Source organism: Thermobia domestica, chromosome 3 (assembly GCF_964235325.1).
Source record: "Thermobia domestica chromosome 3, izTheDome1.hap1.1, whole genome shotgun sequence".
Taxonomy (NCBI): Eukaryota; Metazoa; Arthropoda; class Insecta; order Zygentoma; family Lepismatidae; genus Thermobia; species Thermobia domestica.
The window spans coordinates 47954094-47978421 of NC_137456.1; the positions used below are offsets into that span (position 1 = coordinate 47954094).

Here is a 24328-nt window from a genome sequence, read left to right on the forward strand (position 1 = left end):
ACTATATTCATAAATCATGGTCAGGTCGTATTAGTTTTAGGTCACATGTACAATGCCAAAACAAATGATCAAACAAATCCCAGCATGAATTGCTTGATTATTATCAAATACAAAAACTTAATTCTCGAACAGTAGCGAACACCTGTTCCATAATTATCACAGTTTTGATATGAAAACTAATCTTTTCTTTGTCACAAACAAGTTCTCATCATTGAAGGTGGAAACATTTTTAATTTTTTAACAGATGTAGAAGGGAAATCAAGAAATAAAGATAAAAGAACTAGTTGCACTGGAATTGTATACCGTACTGATATATTAAAACTGAAACTCGATATTGAATTCTATTTAAAAAGCACTGCCATCTTCCCTATGCAGATGTGTTTACTTTATCTTTCACTAACACAACAGATTATTATTTAAAGAAATGAAACAGACACAACAATATTATATTTGTAGTCCTTAGGCCTTTCTGAGTGCGAGTGCTATTTCTCTCCCCTTTGTTGTTCATGATGGTGTAATATACTTAAAATCATGGCTTTTGAGATTTGTTCTTTCTGGAGAAAGGGGGAGGCGGCAAATCATGCCATTGCACGGGGCGGCAAATTGCATAGAGCCGGCCCTGTGCTTATGATAATATCATGACGTCTTACAGTTAGTTATTCTGTGAGTTATGTTGTCATTTTGTTCAATTTGTTTAAGTTTATTTCAAATCTGGATATCTGTCTAAACAGCTCATTTCCATTGATTTATGGATATTCATGGAATGGATTGAAAATAGATTGATTATTACTGGTGATCGTATAAACTCTCACACTGTGCATCTGAACTCCATGAAAGCCAACATTCTGTGGAAGCCAAGCTTTGTTCTCCATAGTATGAGATACGTCTTCCGTCGTCAGTCGATGCAAGACTTGATGCGATTGTCTGTTCACAGTGATAAAAGCATTACATACGCTGTCGGGTAAGTTTACTCTGATTCATAAAGGTAAGAACAAACATTGCTTTCGATGCTAGTCTTTACAACCGTGGCCCTTCAATCAGCTAATACGTTTCATTTCTATGTTTGCACGCGAACAAAATTGCATTCACACTTTCAATCTTTCACACCCTTCGACGTTAGACAACCAACATTGCAATAAAGATTGGTTGGTTGAGAACTACGTAAGGCGTTCTACAAGTATTCTTGTTTGTTCAAAAGATGTCAGTGTAGCAAACCGTAAAAAAGTAGAATAAAATTCAAATCTCTGCAACGAATAAAAATCGAATTTCTTATAATAAATATAATAAAGGCAATAGAGCGAAATAATCATGTCGAATAATATAGGGTATATCAAAATGATGGACCCTATTTCAGAGATTTATTCTGTGAAATCTAATAAACATATATTACTGTTAGAGTTTCCACTTTCTGCCACTAAGAGTCAGCAGAGAACAGTTAAGGAAAATGTCGTTGACTGGAAAATAGACTACTTCTGTGTGCTTGATTATCACATAAACTAGTCTGTGATTCTTGTGCAACGGCATTTCCGTACCAAATATCGGAGAGACCTACCTACAAGGAAGGCCATTCGTAAGTGGTACGAACATTTCAGAGATTCGGGCCGTGCATCACAGCAGCCATTGCTGATGTTGACCGCAAAATGCTAAAAAAGTTTGGGAAAAGATAAGACTATCGGTTTGATGTGTGCCGTCTTACGCGAGGTGCTCACATAAAACACTTGTGATATATTTGAAGAAAATTTCGATTATCTACCTTTCTTAACACACCATTCACAATAACATGTTTATTAGGTTTCACAGAATAAATATAATTTCGAAATCGGGTCAATCATTTTGACTTGCCCTGTAGTAATATTAAATAAAAGATAAACTGTGCTTCTTCTAAACTGTACTTTGTTCATCCTAAACTTGTTGCTGACTATAGGTGTAATTCATCGTTACCTTTAACTAATCATTGTAATAACTTTTTTTCAACAATTAACAGACCATATATATCGATAAATTTAAAAAATACCAAACAAGATTATCAGTTTTGACCCTTTTTGCTTCCAGAGCCACAACTCGTGTGCCATGTCAATTCAATGCCGATATGTATCCGTTTGATCTTCAGAACTGCCCTGTTAAGATTGTACCCTGTAAGTATGAAATGATATAGATGATGATGACAATCGTAAGTATGCTTGTAAATTTTGGAAGTCAAAATTAAAAATAAACTAATAGGCTGTAACAGTCACTTATTAGGGAGGAGAGTAGTTAGATACTTTTTGTCCATATACTTCGTAAATAAATGCCTATATATTATTGCAAAATGCAACAAAGTTCCAGTAGATTCAAAATCACAAACATCAAATCGCTGTAGTGGAACTATAGAATGTAATGTTTAGCTAATTTTGTATGTATTATATGACCCGTACGAACTTAACAAAATGCCCCTAGTAATTTATTATTATTATTATTATTATTATTATTATTATTATTATTATTATTATTATTATGGTAAATAAATATTACCCGATATGTACGTAAGTTCGTCCTTATTACTGAGAATGTCTCATTTATGTACAATAGTTATAATTGAATTTGAATAATCTTACAAAGTGTCTATAGTCATGATACATTACTTTTAAGGAGATAAGGTAGTAGTTATTGTTCCTAATTCCCAAATGAAAGATTTCGCTTCAAATCCAATGGTTTGTCATCCTAACTGTGTTTTCTTCAGAATTTTCCCTCAATTTCATCAGGTAAATTTCGGGATGTTACCTATAAATATAAGACTTGGCTGACTTCTATTTTTATTGCTAATGTTGATTGTTGCAGTGTAAATTGATCTCCCAGATTGTGCCTGGATGTTTTGTTGATTAAACATTACAGAAATTAATGTTGTGGCTCAAGAGTGACATCATATACAGTAGATTTTCGACTACCTGAGCTTACTTGGCAGAAGTGCAGGCTGGATAATTAAAAAGCCAATAGGCCGGTGTTCTATGTTTACTAACTTCCTGCCTTAATCATGCAATTAGAAACACACTTCTTGTACCAGAATCCCTGTTATTCGTATTTTCTGACCTCTTAGTACATACCAGTATTTAATAAATGTTTATGTGCTCTACTGTACATTTTAAGCATTTATGCCAGAAAAAGTTAGTTCAAAATTAAAATATAGTAAACATTTTAAGTTTCGTGTGCCTTCCCCCTTGTCCGAGCACTTCGCCTTTTCGCCACCAGATGCTCACTTTTTCATTTAGCAATCACTGCTGGCACCTCTACTGGGAAGAACTGAAAGATCGTACCGCTCAGTTTGAATGTGTCCAGGATATCCACACTTGAAGTGGGCGGGGAGAGGAATCCAACAGTTTTTTTCATGCACCTGCAGTCAGTCAGAGTCTATTTTTACAAGTCGTGTTGTTCAGCCGCAGGGCAAAACCTCAACCATTGATGGGTAACATAAATCTTTTCTTTTTGCAGGTAGGAATTGAGTTTTTTGTACGAAAAACGGGAATTAGGTTGTAGAGAACGTCATTCGCATCGCGTTGACAAATTTTCTTTCGTTCGTTTATCACATGAAACTCTTTTCTTTTTTCTTCGATTATTACCAGAATATGAGATTTAAAAAAACCTAAATGGTTCTTTGTATACAGAAAACAAACAAACAATACTAATATTTTCTTACATATCAGTATTATATGATTTTTTTCTGAAGTGTATGATGCATGAAAAATGGACAGAATGAATTTTGACTTTTCTATTTGTCCCTATCCTTCTGAGTAGAGAGAATGCTGTGGCGCAACTAAAGGGCCTGCTATCAATGCTGTATGATCAGTTCCCAGAATTATTTTAGTTCCCCGGTAAATCCATTTATAACAAGCTCCAAATACTGCTACAATTTTAATGTGGTTTCAGGAGAATCTGCATAAATCATCCTTTTGTTACTCTCTATATATATTCATCTACTACGTAAACAAACATCAGTGAAAGAAAGAGGCTGAGAGCTAACATGTGCTCCATGAGGAACGTTGTCATTCCTTTCACTGATATACTGTATCTAGAGAGTCTAGTGTTGCCACGAGACGAAACGAGACCAAACGAGACTTCTGGCTCTGTCGTCTCGTCTAGAAAAGATGTGCCCGTCTCGTCTCGTATCGAATGGTTGTGTCTCGTCTCGTGGCAACACCAGAAAGGCTGAGACCCACAAAAAGAGCTGTTATACCAAGTGGTTAAAATTACAACTTTTAACCAAGTTTGGTTAACAGAGCAGAACACACAACACGACTGCAATCTTCCAGCAAGACTGCTTAGTTTCGACTAAAGCCGTAATTACTTCGATAGGAACATTTGTCAATACCGTCAGTACAGTCGAAAGGCAAGATTTCCCCATTTATTCTAATATCCTTTTTTCAGAACCCCTGGCGCCACTTCAACAAATAAGGAGGCCTATGTAACTTTCCCATTTAAAAAATGGTTTATCTTCGAATAACCTCGTAAAAGGATAAAAAAGATAAATTTTATTGTCAAATCAAAATCTTTTCAAAACTCAGTATCGAGAAAGGCTGACACGTTTCTGCCTTGGTTCGGAACGAGAAAGACCATGAAACAATAGTTAGTTACTGATAAAATTGCCACTTCTACGCGTACTTGTACTTCTGTAACAGGATTTTTATACGTAGATATCTCCACCGGCCCCCGGAATAAAATCTTCTGAAACACTGATCTCAATGAACGCTTTACATTGTATTTGAATCTGGAGCACTATCACAAAATAATTAAACTTGAATCGATTGAAAAATGGAAGTGAAAGCTGTTTGTAAGAATCATTTTTAAAAAAATGCATTAGGTATTCCCTGTTCTTTGTAGGATTTGAAACATTGAATCATTTGGATCATTTGAAATAATAAAAGATGGTATACACTTCGAAGGCAAATAATTTATTTCGAGTTAATAAATTTTTAAGCAAATTCAGAAACCGTGTTTGTATTTTTCGAGACACGAGACGAGACATTTCACGAAACGTTTCGTATTGTATCGTGTCTCGCTTCAAAGAGTCCTGTCTCGTCTCGTTGCAACACTAACAGAGTCTTACGCATTCTCTTTCCAAGAAAATGAGCTAGAAACTTGTAAAGCACATTCAGTCAATTGTTATCATAGAATATACTATGGGCATAGCCACTGATGTGTAGAAGGTGACACAGGCGGAATTTGTTTTTGGCGACTTGGAGCCGTGAGGCTCTATTATTTGGATTGGAAACATTGGTTCAAAAATATTTTACATTTAGCATACATACATATACACACATATATATACGTACACACACACACACACACACGTACATGTGTGTTACATATACTTTAATTAATGTGTAGACCTAAGGAAAAGGTCCGGTTCGCCCGCCCAAAAACCGCCTCTGGGAGGTGGTTTGGAAGTGCCACCCTGAACATAGAATTATTTTAATCGTAATCTTCTGAGATAGACTATCCCCCGAGGAATAAGTAAATAAATAAATAAAAATAGTTTCTTAATGTTTATCTTCCGTATACGAGTAATTGAAAACTTTTAGTGTCTCAACAATGAGAGCCGTATACAGGTGATCCTGCGTTCCTGGCGGAACTTCTCTAGTTGCGGACAAAATTTCACACTATACCCTCTTTCGGCTCTCTCTCCCACGGTAGTTTTAAGATTTTTTATCTATTATCTACTCCCTTGGAGTAACTGTTGCTCTGTATTTTCACGGCCTTCCAACCGTCAGAATGGATATCTTGGCTGCTTTCCCAGCTACCCATTCAGCATGCAATAGATACATGCAATAACAATCAAATCCCAAACAAACTACTCTACCCATCAAGTATTTTAACATGGAAAGTTCTTTTACGCAACGTATTTCGTTTGTTTAAAATGGAATAGACCTAAATACAACTTTTTTTAAATGTTCTTCTGGAGATTCGATAGCGTGATCGTTCACATCAAAAAATGAGAGAATTAGTGCTCTGACAATCTGGCAGAAATACAACATGCCTTATATATATTACTGTGATTACATTGCTATTAATTCAATGATTATTTTGCTTAGAGCTTCCTTACTCTCCAGGGTTCTCTTCAAGGGTATTCAATTATTCTTCACTTATGTCGCGAAAAAATATTCAGCTTGCAAATTTATTTCGAGAACTTCTCATTCCCTAATACATGTTTTTTTTTTCTCTCAATTTGTACGTATATACAACCGACAAACTTACATAGAATCTCAACAGAGTTCAAATGTGAGGTGTCTGCTGTGAAACACAGGTCAGTTATATGGGAGGGGCTTTTAGAGTGCAATTCTAGGAACACTGTGGGCTTTTAGAATGTAATTCTAGGAACGCTGTAGGGGGCCATCCCGCTCCACCTGAGACAAAAAAAAATCTGGCGGCACACAACTAATTCACACTGGTTACAAAGCAGGAACAACAGTTCTGAATGAATTTTTTTTTTTTTTGCACTATTCCATTTTCCGAACAATAACATTTACCGATGACTTGTTAGCCCCTCCCCCACAGCCGCCATGAAAACAAATTCAATCGGAATTTGGCCAGCTCGTTTGATCACGAATAATTATCGTTTGACCAACGCATAATGACGTATTACACATAATTTGGCTAGGGCTTGTTAGCCCTTTATAATTGACATGTACTATTCCATAGATATTTCAATCGTAAATAGGTAAGCAAAGTTTCATTAGTTTCTGGTAGAAAGTATGACAGATAAAGTTGATTGTTTATTTAACAATGGTGGCCTCTAACAATGAAACTAACAACAACAACTGAAATCGACAAGTACCATTTCATAGATATCTCAGTGGTAATCCGATGGATGTGCCAAGTTTGGTCGGTTTCTGGTTAAATATATATATATATATATATATATATATATATATATATATATATATATATATAGCAAAGTTGATTCCTTGTTTAACGATGGTGGCCTTCAACAATGAAACTAACAACAATATGTGAAATCTACACATACTATTTCCTAGATAATTCAATCTTAAATGGGTGTGCAAAGTATGGTTAGTTTGTGGTAGAAAGTATGTAAGATAAAGTTGATTGTTTATTTAACAAAGGAGAAATAAAATGATTGTTTATTTAACAATGGTGATCTTCAACAATGAAACAAAAACAATATGTGAAATCGACACGTACCTTTCTATAGATATTTCAATCGTAAATGAGTGTGCAAAGTTTGGTTAGTTTGTGGTAAAAAGTATGGCAAGTAAAGTTGTTTGTTTACTTAAAAATTTATAAATCCATCGATTGTGTATTTAACAATGATGGTCTTCAGCAACGAAACTAACAACAATACATGAAATCGACACGTAGCATTCCCTAGATATTTAAAACTTAAATTTGTGTGCAAAATTTGGTCAGTTTCTGGTAAAACGTATGGCAGACAAAGTTGATTGTTTATTTAACAATGGTAGCCTATAACAATGAAACTAACAACAATATGTGAAATCGGCAGGTACCATTCCCTAGATATCTCAGTTATAATCCGATGGGTGTGCTAAGTTTGGTCAGTTGGTGATAGAAAGTGTGGCAGAAAAAGTTGATTGTATATTTAGAGATGGTGGTCTTCATCAATGAAACTAACAACAATAAGTGAAATTAGCACATACCATTCCATAGATATCTCAATCGTAAATGAGTGTGCCAAGTTTGGTTAGTTTGTGGTAGAAAATATGGCAGATAAAGTTCACTGTATATTTAATAATGGAGAAATCCAACGATTGTTTATTTAACAATGGTGGCCTTCAACAATGAAACTAACAACAATATGTGGAATCCACACGTACCATTTCCTAGATATTTCAATCTTAAATGCGTGTGCCAAGTTTGGCCAGTTTCTGGTAGAAAGTATAGCAGATAAAGTTGATTGTTAATTTAACAATGGTGTCCTCTAACAATGAAACTAACAACAATAAGTGAAATCAACACATACCATTCCATAGATATCTCAATCGTAAATGAGTTTGCCAAGGTTGGTTAGTTTGTGGTAGAAAATATGGCAGATAAAGTTGACTGTATATTTAATAATGGAGAAATCCAACGATTGTTTATTTAACAATGGTGGCCTTCAATAATGAAACTAACAAAAATATGTGAAATCGACACATAGCATTCTCTAGATATTTCAACTTTAAATGGGTGTGCAAAGTTTGGTCAGTTTGTGGTAGAACATATGGCCGTTAAAGTTGATTGTTTATTTAACAATGGTGGCCTCTAACAATGAAACTAACAACAATCTTAATCTTAAATGAGTTTGCAAATTTTGGTTAGTTTGCTGTAGAAAGTGTGGTAGAAAAACTTGATTGCTTATTTAACAAAGGTGGCCTTCAACAATGAAACTAACAACAATATGTGAAATCGACACGTACCATTCCCTAGATATTTTAATCTTAAATGCGTGTGCAAAGTTTGGTCAGTTACTGTTAGAAAGTGTGGCACATAAAGTTGATTTTTTATTTTACAATGGTGTCCTCTAACAATGAAACTAACAAAAATAAGTGAAATCGACACGTACCGTTCCATAGATATCTCAATCGTAAATGAGTGCGCCAAATTTGGTTAGTTTGTGCTAGAAAGAGTGTAAGATAAAGTTGATTGTTTATTTAACAATGGTGGCCTCTACAATGGAACTATCAACAATAAGTTAAATCGACACGTACCGTTCCATAGATATCTCAATCGTAAATGAGTGCGCCAAATTTGGTTAGTTTGTGGTAAAAAGAGTGTAAGATAAAGTTGATTGTTTATGTAACAATTTAGAAATCCAACGAATGTTTATTTAACAATGGTGGCCTTCAACAATGAAAGAACAACAATATGTGAAATCGACACATACCATTCCATAGATATCTCAATCGTCCATGAGTGTGCAAAGTTTGCTTAGTTTGTGGTAGAAAGTATGCAGATAAAGTTGATCGTTTATTTAACAATAGAGAAATCCAACGAATGTTTATTTAACAAAGCTGATCTTCAACAATGAAACTAACAACAATATGAGAAAACTAAACATATCTTTCCCTAGATATTTCAATCTTAAATGTGTGTGCAAGGTTTGGCCAGTTTCTGGTAGGAAGTATGGCAGATACAGTTGATTGTTCATTTAACAATGGCGGCCTCTAACAATGAAAGTAACAACAATAGGTGAAATCGACACATACCATTCCATAGATATCTCAATCGCAAATGAGTGTGCCAAGCTTGGTTAGTTTGTGGTAAAAAGTGTGGCAGATAAAGTTGATTGTTTATTTAACAATGGTGGCCTTCAACAATGAAACTAACAACAATATGTGAAATCCACACGTACCATTCCCTAGATATTTCAATCTTAAATGGGTGTGCAAAGTTTGGTCAGTTTCTGATATAAAGTACGGCAGATAAAGTTGATTGTTTACTTAACAATGGTGTCCTCTAACAATGAAACTAATAACAATATGTGAAATCGACACGTACCATTCCCTAGATTTTGTAACGTCCATTAATCAGATTATATCCGTTTTTGCTTAATTTTTGAATTGTTTATTTTATTTTTGATTGTTTTAATTTTATTAGTTGTATATGTTTACATTGGTGACGGTGGCGCCATCTATCGTTTTAGACACAAACTATTTGGACGTTATGAATAACCTTAAGATATGACTTATAATGTATGAATATATACGAGGGCCATTTAACTCGAAGTGGCAACATAATTGTGAAATGGAATGTAGTGAATAACTCACCTCAAGAAGCTTACATTTCTTTAATGTAATCTCCGCCTGCCTCTTTAACCCTTCGCCCCGTTGAATACCTGTCAAACCCGCACTTTGTGAGAGGCTGTTGATAGTGCGCCCTAAGGCACGAACAATGCTGGGAATGTCTCTGGAACGTTTACCCCTGAGAGGTTCTTTCATTTTTGGGAAAAGGATCAAATCGTAGGGGCTCATATCCGGGTGTTCAGTAACTCCTAACCCCATCGTCGTAATAGAGTCTGTACTGGATGGACTGTATAGCATCTGGCATTGTCGTGTAGGAGAATTGGTCCAGATGCCAGGAGGTTTGGAAGTTTGCGAAGCAATGCTGGTCGCAAATGGTGATTGAGGTATGAAGCATGGTATGCAGCATTGACGGTAACGCACGGTGGAACTTGATATGACAGGATAATGCCTTTGTGGTCCTATGACATTATCATCATCACCTTCACGTTTGCTGGCTCTTGCCTAAGCTTTTTCGGTTGTGGAGATTCTGGGTGGCCATTACTCGACTGAAGTTTCAATTCAGGCTCTTAGGATCTTCCTCACGTTTCTTCACTTGCAATAATGCGGTGCAAGAAGTCATTACCTTCCTCATTGTAACGTTGAAGGTGTAGGCGCGCACATTCCCACCTATGCCAGTTTTGAACCTTGGTCAGAGCATGGGCTACTCATCTGGCTGCAATTTTCCGCATGCCAAGATCTTGTGTTAGCATGCGGAACACTTATCCGGAAGAAATGTTCAGCTCCTTCGCCAATTCACTACAAGTCCAGCGCCGATCACCGCCAAACAGTGTCCGTAGTCTTGCGAGATGAATTTCGTCCGTGGTCATTTGCACATGTCTTCTACCGTTCATTTTGTCTGTTGACTGTCGTTCCGCCTGAAATGCTATAAACCATCTCGCCACTGTCCGATACGATAGAGCAGCTTCACTACGAGCCTCTACTAATCCTCTGTGAAAATATCTACTCGCCACACATACCGATATATGGGACCGCAGTAGCGTTGAACTGACTCCTACACATCCGCGGAACATACTACGTTCGCAATGTTGCCACAGTCTTTGCTCTGGAGTGGGCTGAAAAATAGTACCAAATTGAAACAAAAAGGGCTGAATTCATTATTTTATACCGGTGTAATACATCACTCTATAATACGAAACTAAAAGAGGTAGATTTCTAGAACAACTCCCCCCTCCTTCAAGAGTCCAAATAAAGAAAGTACTCTTTTCAAAAATTACTTTTAAAAACATCAAAATGGGAAGGCCCCGAATAACCGTGGAAGTAGATGAAACTTTTCTCGCACTTAGGAAGTATAACAGTGGCCGTAAATTAAAACGGAAAACAGTTATCATCTTCGGTACGTATTGTATAGAAACCAAGCGCGTCTCTATTTCAAGGTGACCAATAAACCAAAACGGTATTATCGCCATATTTGAAAAATATATAAAACGAGGAACAAATCAATGATCTCCGAGTTCGTGTGTAAACAGTACGTTATAATAAAATATTAAAATATAAATTATTGCACCTTATACTTGCTCATTTCACGACCGAAGAAGGATAATAGACTGTAAGAAGAATATAAGGTAAGTAAACTGACATTTGTATAAAAATGTAAAACCGGTTCAGGGTCCTAGAACCTTCCCTGAAAGACAATGTGATAAGTAATTGTTAAATGGTGCTGAATTGAATAGAATTTTACAAACTTTTTCACAAAAGGGGCTGGAAATGCCAGCGTGGTACCAACGGGCCGATGAATGACAAAAAGGGCTGAATTTGGTTCAATTGTACCAAGTGTGGCAACACTGTACGTTCGTCATTTGTCTCCTGCCAACACGACACTTCAATCGTAGCAGTGTTGCCAGTTCGAGTTAAATAACCCTCGTACAATTTTAAAATAAACGAGATATGCGAGATGTAGGCTTAATTCCATCGAAATAAATAAATAATTTTAATCTTCATTAATAAATAATTGTATAAATTTGAAAAGAAAATGAAATCATTCAGTTTAATGTCTCATGAAAATGTTTAATATGAGTATTAGCTCAAGTTGGAGGCATGAGGTTCGATATATAAACAAATAATGCAAAATTAGTAAACATGTGGGACAGCATTTTCGACAATTCCGATTCTAAAAGGGAAAAGAGGAACATTTTTATAGTATTCAAATTTCCGGTTTTATATTAATTTAAATCTTATTCTTCCCGTATGTAAAATGGGACTTTGCCTCTATTTGTTCTATTATACGCATTTATTTGCTTTGATAAACATGTTTAAATAAACATCTAACAGTCGAATTACATTTAGGGCCAGAAAGTCGTTAGGGGGGCTGGGATCACATTTGTCCTTTGCACCCGACTATGGATACACTCCTGTTGTCACTGTCAATAGCGTTACTTCTTTTGTCGAGGTAGGTAGGCAAATGCTCGAGAAAGCGACCAGTTACAACGTAGGGCAAACATTGGCAGTTGGCTAGCCTACCGTTTCCCACTGTTGGGCCGACTGTCTGTGTTCCTAGGGTATGTATATTCATACCAAAATAACTATTGTAGTGTTCGTCATGAAGATATTAAGTATTCTGTCTTGTACTAGATCTATTTTGTAACACAAAGTATACTCTCAAGACTACAACGAAGGTATTTAGTGTACAAGAGTGGCAAATTTATTGAAATCGATACTGCAATATACTGTAAACAATAGTCGTCTATATATATTCCTAATATATACAAATCTATATTAGAAGTTTACATTTCTCGAATATACAAAAGTGTTTTAGAAAAATTGGAATTCGTGAAAACGCTCTTGAATTGTATTGTTGTAAACCTCAAAAAGTTACTAAACATAGTAACATGCTTTGAATTTTAAACATAAAAATGCACACCAAGAAGAAAGCATCAGACTGACCCCACATTGGCAGGATGTATAGAAGGTAGACGGACAATAGAATGATTGCCAGCAAAGCCATAGCAACGCGTCAAGTACGCCGGCAACGCCCCTAAAATAGTAACCGAAGGAAAGCCAGAGAGCCACAGTTCAGTAGTGGAAGAGTATCTTAAAAATTCAAACCAAGAAACTCCATATATAACGTTATTATTATAAGACTCAACTGATTTAATCTTGACAAAGCAATAATTCTATTTAAATCGTATTATGTTGGCTCCAATCCCTGCTCTGAATATAGTTATGACGTGAATATATCTAGGAGGTCGAACAATACCTCTTCGTCAGATACAGCATCAATTTAAGCAAATTTATATATTTTATCACGGAAGAATTGTGTCACATTTTGACAGTGAATTATCCATCTGCAACATTCGTGCCTGTGTGGAAATGAATGTAGTCAAAGTGATAAGAATACGAAACCGATTCTCCACGAAAATATTGTAATACACAACAACTTGCAGGAGCCCAACAGATGCATCATACCATGGACCAGAAATATCCCATTCTTCTTGTGTAAATGCCAATGACGGATTGGAAGTGACCAGTGTTCCTACGAACAGTTCGACATAGTCTGTCATGAAGGAGTGTATTTGTACAGCACTTATTACTGCGGAGCCTTTGACTATACAACGTAAGAAATGCAGGTGGCTGAAATGTTGCCACAAACATCACTGCATGAAGAACTGAATGTAACAGAATCTTTTTCTCGGAAGAACACAGCTTCTCTGTCTGCATCATTTGGTGGATGGCGGTACCGTGGGAACAAACTGGGTGACACCTGCATTTTACATCGTCTCACCGAGCACCGGGGGTTAATAATGGAATGCATTTGGATTATGGCCCTCTCGAATCTAATACTCATTGATAGATCTTTGGCTTGTCAACACTATATTAGTAAGATGTTGGAGCTGATAGTGAGTTCCTTATTGGAAGTCCTACATGGAACTAGTTACCAACAGCATAACGATAGACCAGCGCGTTCACCTGATCTTGTGAAGATTGAACATATCTGGCCCCTGGTCGCACAACGCTTCGCATACCAAAGATCTCTTTTAACTACAGTAGATGATCTTTGGTAACGTGTCGCAGACGCATGACCTGCTATACTGCAAAAGAACATCCAAGAACTTTCATCCTCTTTATGCCTCATTGTGTCGCAAGCATTTTGGACGCCCGTAGTGGACGTACGCGTTGCAGACCTCCTGACTTTGTGCTATGGTCTTGCGTTGCTGTTACACAATCACTTCATATTGGTCTTTAAGCTGTATGGTACATTTGGAGCTGTTACGTCTTCTCCGTTGTGTTGAATTTCTAAGCCGAGTGGTGTAGTTCTTTGAAATACATGTGTATATATGCAACTCACTTTTTCTTTCACTCATTCTTCATCTCATATGAATTCTTTCTATTTTTCTTCCAGATCCCGATCCTTCTGACAAGGTGATACTCAAATGGGACGATGCTGAGAAACCTATTTACTTCAACGAACAATCCTCTGAAATCAAAACACCGAGTTACGTCATGAAATTGAGAAAGATAGATCAACTAACAACGCAAAATTCTGTGGCATGTAAGTAACATTCAATGTCGCATATATCGTTTTTCCAACCACGAAAAATCATTGACCTACTACCAAGTAAAATCGTTTGAGACCAGCACTTCATTGGCTCTTCAATAATCACTGTAGTAGTTACTTCAAAGGAACACAATAATGTTAATAAGTCGTTACCGTAAAATATGATTGGAGGAAATCGCTAGTTTCATTTAATATGCTTGGGAATACGTCTTCTCCAAGAAAGTATTTGTAATCCTCCGCTGTAAAATTGCTTTCGATGAAAACCGCACCGATTACTCACTGTACCAAAATTCCGCATCAACATTATATTATATCTTTATTCCATTTTCAAAGGATCTGTCCAGTGAAAATTTGTAGTAGCCCTAGTCCATTACCTCCAGTTGTGTTTGTTAAATTACCCATTAAGTAAAACAACGTCTCATCACTGAACAAAACAGTTTATGCAAAATCAGTGTTCTCATTGATGCAAAAGCAAGCCCGCTTACAGAATTGTATGAGGCAGGTAGCATCACTCTCTCTGATGTATAACATTTGGATTTTGTACAGATGCCACTTTTCCTTGTACAGAATGCAGCACACACTAAATTGACTTAATTCATGTTCCATCGATTAACATCGAGTATTTTTCGTTAAGTTCTTGCTGCATATAGCAAGGCAACACACTGGTTGATTTCCCTACATCTGTGGCGGTCTTCAGTCTCTCTATACTCGGTTTTTCCTGTACGCTATCAATCTTCTTAAATTGCTGTACTAATTTTACCCCTGTGTTGTGAGTGATAGGCTTGTCTTGGTATCTGTGATATAATTCCTCTGGTAACTGCGATTGCTAGCGGTACCATGCTGTGGAAAATCAGTGCCCTGGGCGAGAGTATACGACCCCCCAGTGCCCCCATACATATATTCCAAGTAATTTTCCTTTTTTTTTTCTGCTTTTTCTCCCGAATTTTGCGCCCCTTACTTCGGCGCCCGGGGCCGTCACCCCGTTCACTCCCCCTTCCACGGCACGATATTGGCTGCAAGTCAGGACAATCAGTTCCACCTTTCCATCTTGCGTAACTTCCCATCCTCCACCTTTCCATCCATCTTCTTCTCTCACTCAGACACTTATTCAGCTGATCTGAAACAGCAAAATTAAAAACTTGTACGTAACCTGACATTTGACTCAACCTGTAGTAGGAAAATATAACGAAATATACAGAGAAATCAAATCAATGAGAATTTACAGGAAACAAGGGATTATTACGATTGTATTAGAAAGCAAAAACTGAAAGATGATCAGCGAACAGAATCCTAGGAAGATAGTAAAAACATGAGGATTTATATGAAGGTAGTGATAGGTATATGCAAGACCAGGAACACTTAAATTACAATTGGCTCCGAGGGGATTGTGTCAAATTTTATTCCAACTGAGGCCATTACTACCATTCTTCAAAAGCAGATCAGTACTTTTGTGTGACCTAGTAATAAAACAAGAGACTAACTCTTTGTAACGCTGCAACATTGGGCCGACTACACCTGTCCCTAATGACCTCTTGTCAGTTTCACTGCTGGTAAGAAAGGTAGACTTAGTTTGTTACTCTATTATAAATTGATATAATCTAATATTTTCTAATTACATTTTAGACTGACTAATATTATTATTATATTTTAAAGATCAATATTCAACCTTGGTGTTTTGTCTTCAATTGCGACGGCAGATCATAAGACATATCCTATCCACTTACATGCCCAGTGGCATTTTCGTCACCGTATCATGGGTCAGCTTTATGGTTAATCCAGAATTAGTACCTGGAAGGATAGTCCTCTTGGTCACCAATTTGTTAGCGCTGATCACAATGTTTGAGGGAACAAGGTACGTATTCTTAATGTGATTCAACTTATATTATCCAAAAGTACGACTGGTTTTTACTGCAAAATAATAATAATAATAATAATAATAATAATAATAATAATAATAATAATAATAATAATAATAATAATAATAATAATAATAATAATAATAATGTATAAGGTTAATCAATAATTCTTGTAAAGAGTTTCTTTTATATCCAAATTCGTTTCGCAAAATCCTTTACACCACAATACGGGGAACGGTCAAAAAGTTCCCGGAAAATTAATTGTGGCTCTTTATTATCACAATTTAAGTACACATTTACTTAGAGTGTCCACTTTACCGAGAGTCCTCATTTGGTATCTTCCGAAGTTCGGCCGTCGCGTTGGTTTTGATGTCTTCTACGATGACGAAACGGGTATCGGTGCTTATTTTTCTTAAAGACTGACACCGTAAATTGATTTTAAGGCTATCAAATTAAGTATTTGAAGCAGGTTTCGTTAATTTGTACTTGAACTTGATGTTTTTGCGTTGTTTGAACCGCGACATTGCACCAACTTATCACCATATACTCTTTCGTTTAACTATACTACACGTAAACTGATTGTTATGACCTATTCACACACTTGTCATATTCATAACTAGGTAACTTACGGACTGCCCTGTACAAACTCACTGTGATTGCGTCAAAAATGCCAAAACTAGAACAACATTCCGGAAACTTTTTGACTGTCCCTCATAGACTCTGAGTTCTCCAGAATACAACCCACTTAGCACACAGACGTTCAAGGGACGTTCTAGACTAATCTGCAATGGACAACGGGACATCCCAGGATCATCCGAATTTGCTCCCGGGACATCCACAGAACCTCCGCGAGATATCCAGATGTCCGCTAATATCCCGGAAAACGGTTTATTCAACGGCACCTCAAAGGGATGTCCACTGGTAAATCATGGGATAATGTGGTCCTAGATATGTTCGGAATGGGATTTCCCTAGGATCTTCTGTCCCATCCGGGACATCCTATGTGGAAATCCTTTAGGATGTTCCATGCAGGACGTCCATGGGATGTCTAATCATTGTCCCGATAATCCCGGGATCTATATGGGATAATTGGGATCAAAATGGAACGTCCTAAGGACGTCGTGTGCTATGTGGGAAGGTACAGAAAATAAATACTATTAAAAATTGCTTGTATTTTTTTAAAACAAAATAGTTGGTTGATTGGCTTAGAGTTTATTATCCTGTTCAGCGCCGAGTCTATATGAGACGTGAATCTACAATTCAACCTGTGATACAGAAAAACCTGAGCCCCCGCAGGAAATCGAAAATGGGTCTCCTGCGCCGAACACGTACGCTAACCATATAACAACGTTCTTAAAACAAAATAGTAAATTAGAGCGAAGTGACTGTTGATGGAGATCTTAGATTGGCACAATTTGTAAGGAAAATTAAAAATCTACATGGATACCAACATTGGCGCAAGCGTTTGAGAATAGCTGCTACTGCCTTTAGGATATGAACAAAAGGGAAAGAGGGAACCTACTTCCGATTACCGAAGCGGACTAACTGCATCGGTATGCGGCAATTGCTGAGCATAAAGAACGTGTGTGGCTGACGAAAACGTGTGCTACTTATATGAAAGATGATTATCTCGTTGGATGAGCTTTGCTCTCTTGATAGTGCCCAGATTCATATGGACGCACTAGTCAACATGGGTCATGGTTCGTAGTGGGGGTTAATTACTGGTACCAGCTTTTTTCATACTCCAGTTCTGGAAATTTCAGAAATTTATTGTGTACATGCATATGTATATGGCACGAGATTTTTACGTTTATATTATACATTTTTTTTTTTTATTTACACTTTGGTTATTCACTCCATTGTATCAAATATTGTACACGTTTTCAATAAACATGAAATGAGACGGCAAACATGTTGAAAATGGCCCTGATAGTGCCGTATTAAAACTCAGGAAAAAAAGAAATTGGAATACATGCAATAAATTAAAGTAGAAAAAGAGATGGTGAATATTATCACTTAGCTGAAGCAGAGCTGTATTAACCCATCTGAATACCAGTGCTAGAAAAAATGTGTGGGCCCTGCTGACTTCACCTAATACATTTTTGTAAAAATACAGTAGGAAAGTTAAAAGAATATGTTTCATATTTTTGGTTATATTTGATTTTGTGATGACGATTGTATCTTTATGATTTTTTTAGACAGCCAGTTGAGATTTTGATCAGGCTGGAGCCCCTATCCACCTGGAGGCTCGGGTCTATACCCCCCCCCCTAAGCCATCCCGTTAATCCGGCCCTGAGCTGAGGAATCGAATACTGATGAGAAAAGATTTTTTTCAGTTTCAATCACACTTTTGGTAAAATAGAACATCGTTTAACATATTTTTTAAACAATCTTCTACATTATAGTGTATAATGGGCCTGAAGCAGAAAGGAAACTATAAAAACAATAGTAATAAACATAATATAGTAAATTTTAATGAATATTTACTAATCTTCCTCTTTCAGTTCGACACTTATCTTTTTCCAATTGTATTTGTATTTATCATGATGGTATTTGTTTTCGTTGTTGTCCTACAATGCAGACATATTAAAAATAGCTGCAATTATTAAAGTTCCGACGTTCATTTTATCTGACAGCGCACAAACAATTGGCGCCGATAATAACCAATGGGCGAAAATTAAAAATTAATTCTGGCAAACTTATCGGCGCCGATTACAAGCGCTGATAAGTCTGGTCCTGCTTTCACTGTGTGTTGTTTCGTTATACACACATGCAGTTATTCTCCAAGCTGGCAGTGCTCGGTCGGCGCAGATAGAAAACAAGCGTTCTTTTGTGTGCGTACCCTTAGATAAGAAGTCAAATTGTACTGTACATTGGTGAGCATACACCGAATGTGATCCTCCAGCTGATACAGAATTTGTTGTTTGATGCGATAAGCCTTTTAGATGCACTCTAGCACAAGGCTATGGATACTCCACCGTTTTCTCTGGGCCATTCCACAATCTATGAATCAGTCGTCCCCTTTCTAGTCCTTCTACACCTTCTCAGTCTTTCACTTTCCGTTTCCCCTCAAGTTAATACGAGGGAGAGTCAAAAAGTTCCTGGAATTCCGTTGTAACTATTTATTACTACAATATAGGTACACATTCATTTAATCGACTTCAAAATAAGCTCATTGAGAACACACACACTTGTTCCACCGTTCCCGCGATTGTTGGCAACAACGCCGAAAGTTCTGTTTTTGTATAGATTCTCTGTTTGATTCGAAGTCCACGTTGGTTTGGATGTCTTCTACGGTATCAAAACGGTTACATTTGAAGGCCTTTTTGAACACGGGAAGGGCCAGAAGAAATCCGCTGGTGCTAAATCAATGGATTTCTAGCTCTTCCCCAGGATGAAAAAGGGTCTCAAAGATGACCATTTTACCACTGTAGAAACAACCAATCCAAGGACATGGATGAACTTCGGAACATATTGTTGTTTCCAACAATGGAAGGAGCGGTGGAACAAATGTGTGTGTTCTCAAGCAGCATATTTTGAAGGCAATTACGTGAATGTGTACCTATATTGTAGTAATATGGTTACACCGGAGTTCCAAGAAGTTTCTGACTGTTCCTCGTATACCGTGTTGCTCTTACTTTCAAGCTAATGTCATCCCTATATGGTGTAATTCTTCCTTCTAACGTCTTCCTATGTACTTCATATGACATATTTTACAATTAATTCTGTACAATACCCCTTAAATCTTATCTTCAAAATATCTGTTAGTGGTCTTTATTCAGCAACTGCTATTACACTGCCACCTGTACAATAATTCTAACCTTTAAAATAATTGAAACCTGAGCGACACTGTTCAAACAGCACTCGTGTAACTGGATTATCTACTTTACGGCTTATGATCTACAAACCTTTGAATATGGAACAAGCTATTCGGTGTCTTGTATTTTGAGTCATCAGATGACATGAAGTTCTGTTATGTATGTAAAGAACGGAATGAATATAGAAAAGACAAAGGGCATGAAGTTAAGATTTGAAGTATCGATATCCCGTATGTTACATGAAATACTTTGCTGTACTTGCTAATTTAAGGTATTTTAATTGCATCATCACGATCATCTAGACAAAATTTATTTTATTGAACTGTATTTATTGAACTGTTTTATTGACTTGTATTAGTATTTACGAATACTAATCAATCAAATAAACTATTGTAAAAAAGAATCATACTCAACAGATTTCCAATTATTATAGTGCATTTTAATGTATTTAAGAAACGTGCCAGAGCAAACAGAAGGTTGATCGATTTATATCCAACCGATTTGGCAACGCTGTATGTCAGACGTAGGATTGTGCCAAAAACCTGGCGTCGTTAACAGGGTGTTGTAAGTGCTTTTCATACAGTGGAGCCTGTCTATCTCATCTATGCCCTCGAAAAGTATGCGAACTATAATTCGGCCCCACTCCGCCACCCTCTGACGGAGGAAATTTTCCCTTTGCTTACGGAAAAGAAGTGAATGACCTCCGCTGTGTTGCCAATTTGTCATTCAGTCGTTTGGTCTTGACGAGTGAAGATCGTAGGCTACTTAGAATGGCTGACAAGATAGAGGACAGCGAAGTCTGTGAAATAATTCATTTTGGCAACGTTGCCGCATCTAACAATTTTAAGACCTCGGCCGCAACAACTTCTCCCTCCTCTTTTGAGGGAGATACGGGAAATCACACATCGAGTACAGCGCCAGAAGGGGCACAGATCAAATAGAAAGGCTCTAAGTGCCCTTTGCAAACCGGTCGAATATAACACGACCAGCCTCCTGTAGTCTAATTTTAAGCGCATTAACACGTCTCGGAAGAAAGCATGCATTGTGTGTATAGTTTACACGCAACTGTTGAGTAAAGATTTAAAATTTGTTCCTCTTTTTATTCATGATTACAGATCTCATGTTCCTCCATCACTGAACGTCCAAGCGATTGATGTTTGGTTGTTATCCTGTATTATATTCGTCTTTAATGCCCTCTTGGAGTATTCGTGTCTCCTGTTCAAATTACGCAGCGCAACTAATCATTCGCAACAGCAAAATATATTCATAACTAAAGCAAATGAAATTTCATATACAACTTCTGTGTATAAAATGCAAAGACGGCCTACAAGATCGAAAATGGTAAGTTTCCACTACATTTAGCTTCACATGCGATGATTGCAACATGAATGAGTGAAATTTTTAGTGTAGGCTTGCTGGTTAAATAAGATATGATACGAAAAAACTGGATACAGAAATAAATAAAAAGAAAGGGACCCCCCCTCGCAATACACATATACATTTCCAGGTTCCCCAACCATCTCCATTGCTTAGAGTTGAAATTCTTCAATAATAAAGGTGTAATATCACAATATTGCGAGCGCTGATGATATTTAATGGGAAACAAGCAAAAAGACTAATACTCAGCGCAACAAAATAGCAGAGTTTTCTTCTACATGTAAGAATCGCTTTCGGAAGAACCTTCTTCCATCATCAGCTTGCTTAAAGGCCAGCGTAGGATTTTCTTATGGTTCCAGTATTTAACTTAGAAGTTTTACTCTACTATATTCCACGAGGAACGGAGCTGTGTAACGCTAACATGAAATTGGGGGAATCGAGAGACGGCAATTTAGCATTCCTAGTGGTATCCCTTTGTTTTATTCTTATTGTAAGTTACTGTATCTTTAAATTCATGAGATTTTACTATCAAACAATGGTGTAAACCTACGTTCGATATGTTTGAATAAAGTTATTCAATATAGAATATAAATGTAAGGACTGATAGTACATTTTTTTAGAAAGTACATAATTAAAATTTAACATTTTTTCATACTTTGGGCTTTTGATTTTCATATTTTCTATTGCTCTACCAATGTGTTTCATATATGAGAATGAGCAGATATTATAGTAGCATCCACACGCCAAAACCCCATTTTCCTTCCTTTTTTCGTTTTCACTTTCCAAGATAGGACTTGATGGGATTTTTGCGAAAGGGAAACTTATCTTTAGCTGTTAATACTAACGTTCGAGTAAAAACTTCTAAAATGAATTTAGTTCATAATTGCATAAGACCATACATATACAAATTAGAATTGGGAAACTGAAGTAGTGGTATACATTCATGTATACAAGAGTTGAGTAACTGCAGCTTCATTAACTCCTTCCATTACAAGTGTCATTTTCCTACATGCGTGTTGTACTACCAAATTTTCATTTACTTTAAAATACTGTCTAGACCGTTATATAGGACATAGTTATTGTGCACGCGAGAGGAAAGTATTCATATTACTGATAAAAAAATGTTTGCACTGTGTAACATTTGGACTGGAAAATGGTTTAGATGTTGTGAAAGGATTTTATGTTGCTTCAGGTTGGTAACACTGACCGGAGATCGAAGACAAAGTGTTTTGTGTTTTGTTTCTTCGATCTCGAATTTACTAATTGTTTATCGTAAAAAAACACTTATATGTCGTAATTGAATGCTCCGTTAGGCCTGCCATCTACGGAGACAAAACACTTTTTTCTTTCAGTAAGGTGCTGTCACCTAAGGAAGAATAATAGAACTAACCTTGCAACCACTAAAAATTTTCATCATCTCCAGGATTAATACCATCCTTAATAAAGGATAAGTTTTCATAACATGCCATGGATGTCACTGGTATTTATCAACGGTGTATTTTATGGCATTCACATAGATGTCACTCGAACGCAAGAGGTTAAACAGATAGTAACATGCACACATTTTTTTATATAAAGTAACTATATTTATGATGTATTTCACATAAAATAGATGTAATACAATATTGCCTGCTCTCTCAAAAATGAGATTAAATATCCTGTTATTAAAAAACAGAAAATAGCAAAAGAAAAAACTCTTTGTAAGAAAATTTTCTACAGATTTCTCTCATAAATGAAACATGTTATTTTCACTGCACCTTGCATATTCAAGTACACCATATACCTTCTTATAATCATATATTTGAAACTTACTTGAGTTGCATACAAGAAATTAGCTTGTCCATACGCTTAATAAAAACGAGTTCTTAATTAGGCATCTGTAATCAAGAACGAATAATTTCCAGTAGAAACACAGTGGAACATTTTGCGCTTTATATAACTTTTAATAAATGTAGCGAAGAAAAGCTAACGTAACATAACCTAAGGGTTAAATTCTTACATATTTGAATTTCTGAACATGTTTATCTTCTGGCTATGTACGAACAGGCAAGCGTCAATACATGAATCGCACTATTTTCGTACAGTAAATATTTCCGAATGAATTATAACATAACTTCTGATGGCATATTACAAAACGAAAATTTCTTTACAGATTCAGAAGTTAAAATTTCGCTGGAACTTGCTGAAGGAGAAAATTCATCAGTTTCTTCCTTGTTGCAAAGCAAGCATTTTCTCTTCAACCAACAAGTGGAACAGCTTGGACAGAATTTCTTTGTTTGTGTTTCCGTTGACATTTCTTGTTTATAATGTAGCTTACTGGGGTTTCTTTATCAAAATGTTAAACATGGACGATCCTGAATTATGTGAATAGCAAACAAAGTGTTTCCTATATAAGACCCCAACTGAAATACGCTTTTTTATTTGGACTTCTCATAATGCAGAATATATCCAAATGATTAAAGAGTACAGTGTAAGTTTTTGAAACTATTAATGTATTAAAAAAAAAAAAAAGGATCGTACTCCGCATATATATCATACCTAAAGCTGGCAAACAAATTCAATATGCTGATATTAGAGCAACGTTAATGATTTAGTTTTTCTGTATAAAATATTACATAATAAAATCTATTACATAAAACTTACTTCTAATATATTTCTGCATGTTCCAACGTCTAAAACAAGGTTGAACAATAGTATTATGCTGTACTGTAAGAAAGCATGTACTGACACCCTATATAAATCCCCTTTATGAAATCTCTTAATACAATACTATTAAAGAAAAGTGTGAAGTGATACATGTATTCAATGTGTCCGAAAGAGTGTTTAGGAATACAATTTGTAATTTGAAAGCTGAATTTGTGAAACAGTAAAACTTTATGTATTTTACTGTAAAAAAGTCACCTACCATATATGTAAACAAACACTGTAAACGGGCAGGATGCCTGTTGTTACAATAAATAAACAAATTAAATAAATAAATAAATAAAACTAAAA

At 36.2% G+C, this 24328-nt stretch overlaps 1 protein-coding gene across 1 annotated transcript; it reads left to right on the forward strand.

The window, feature by feature from the left end:
• The first annotated feature begins 758 nt into the window (after positions 1-758).
• LOC145681766 (glycine receptor subunit beta-type 4-like) lies at positions 759-23705 on the forward strand. The gene is made up of 6 exons (XM_081753378.1): positions 759-961; positions 2053-2135; positions 14128-14277; positions 15937-16135; positions 21073-21298; positions 23487-23705. The coding sequence occupies exons 1-6, from the start codon at positions 759-761 to the stop codon at positions 23703-23705; spliced, it is 1080 nt and encodes a 359-aa protein (XP_081609504.1).
• The last annotated feature ends 623 nt before the right edge of the window (positions 23706-24328 follow it).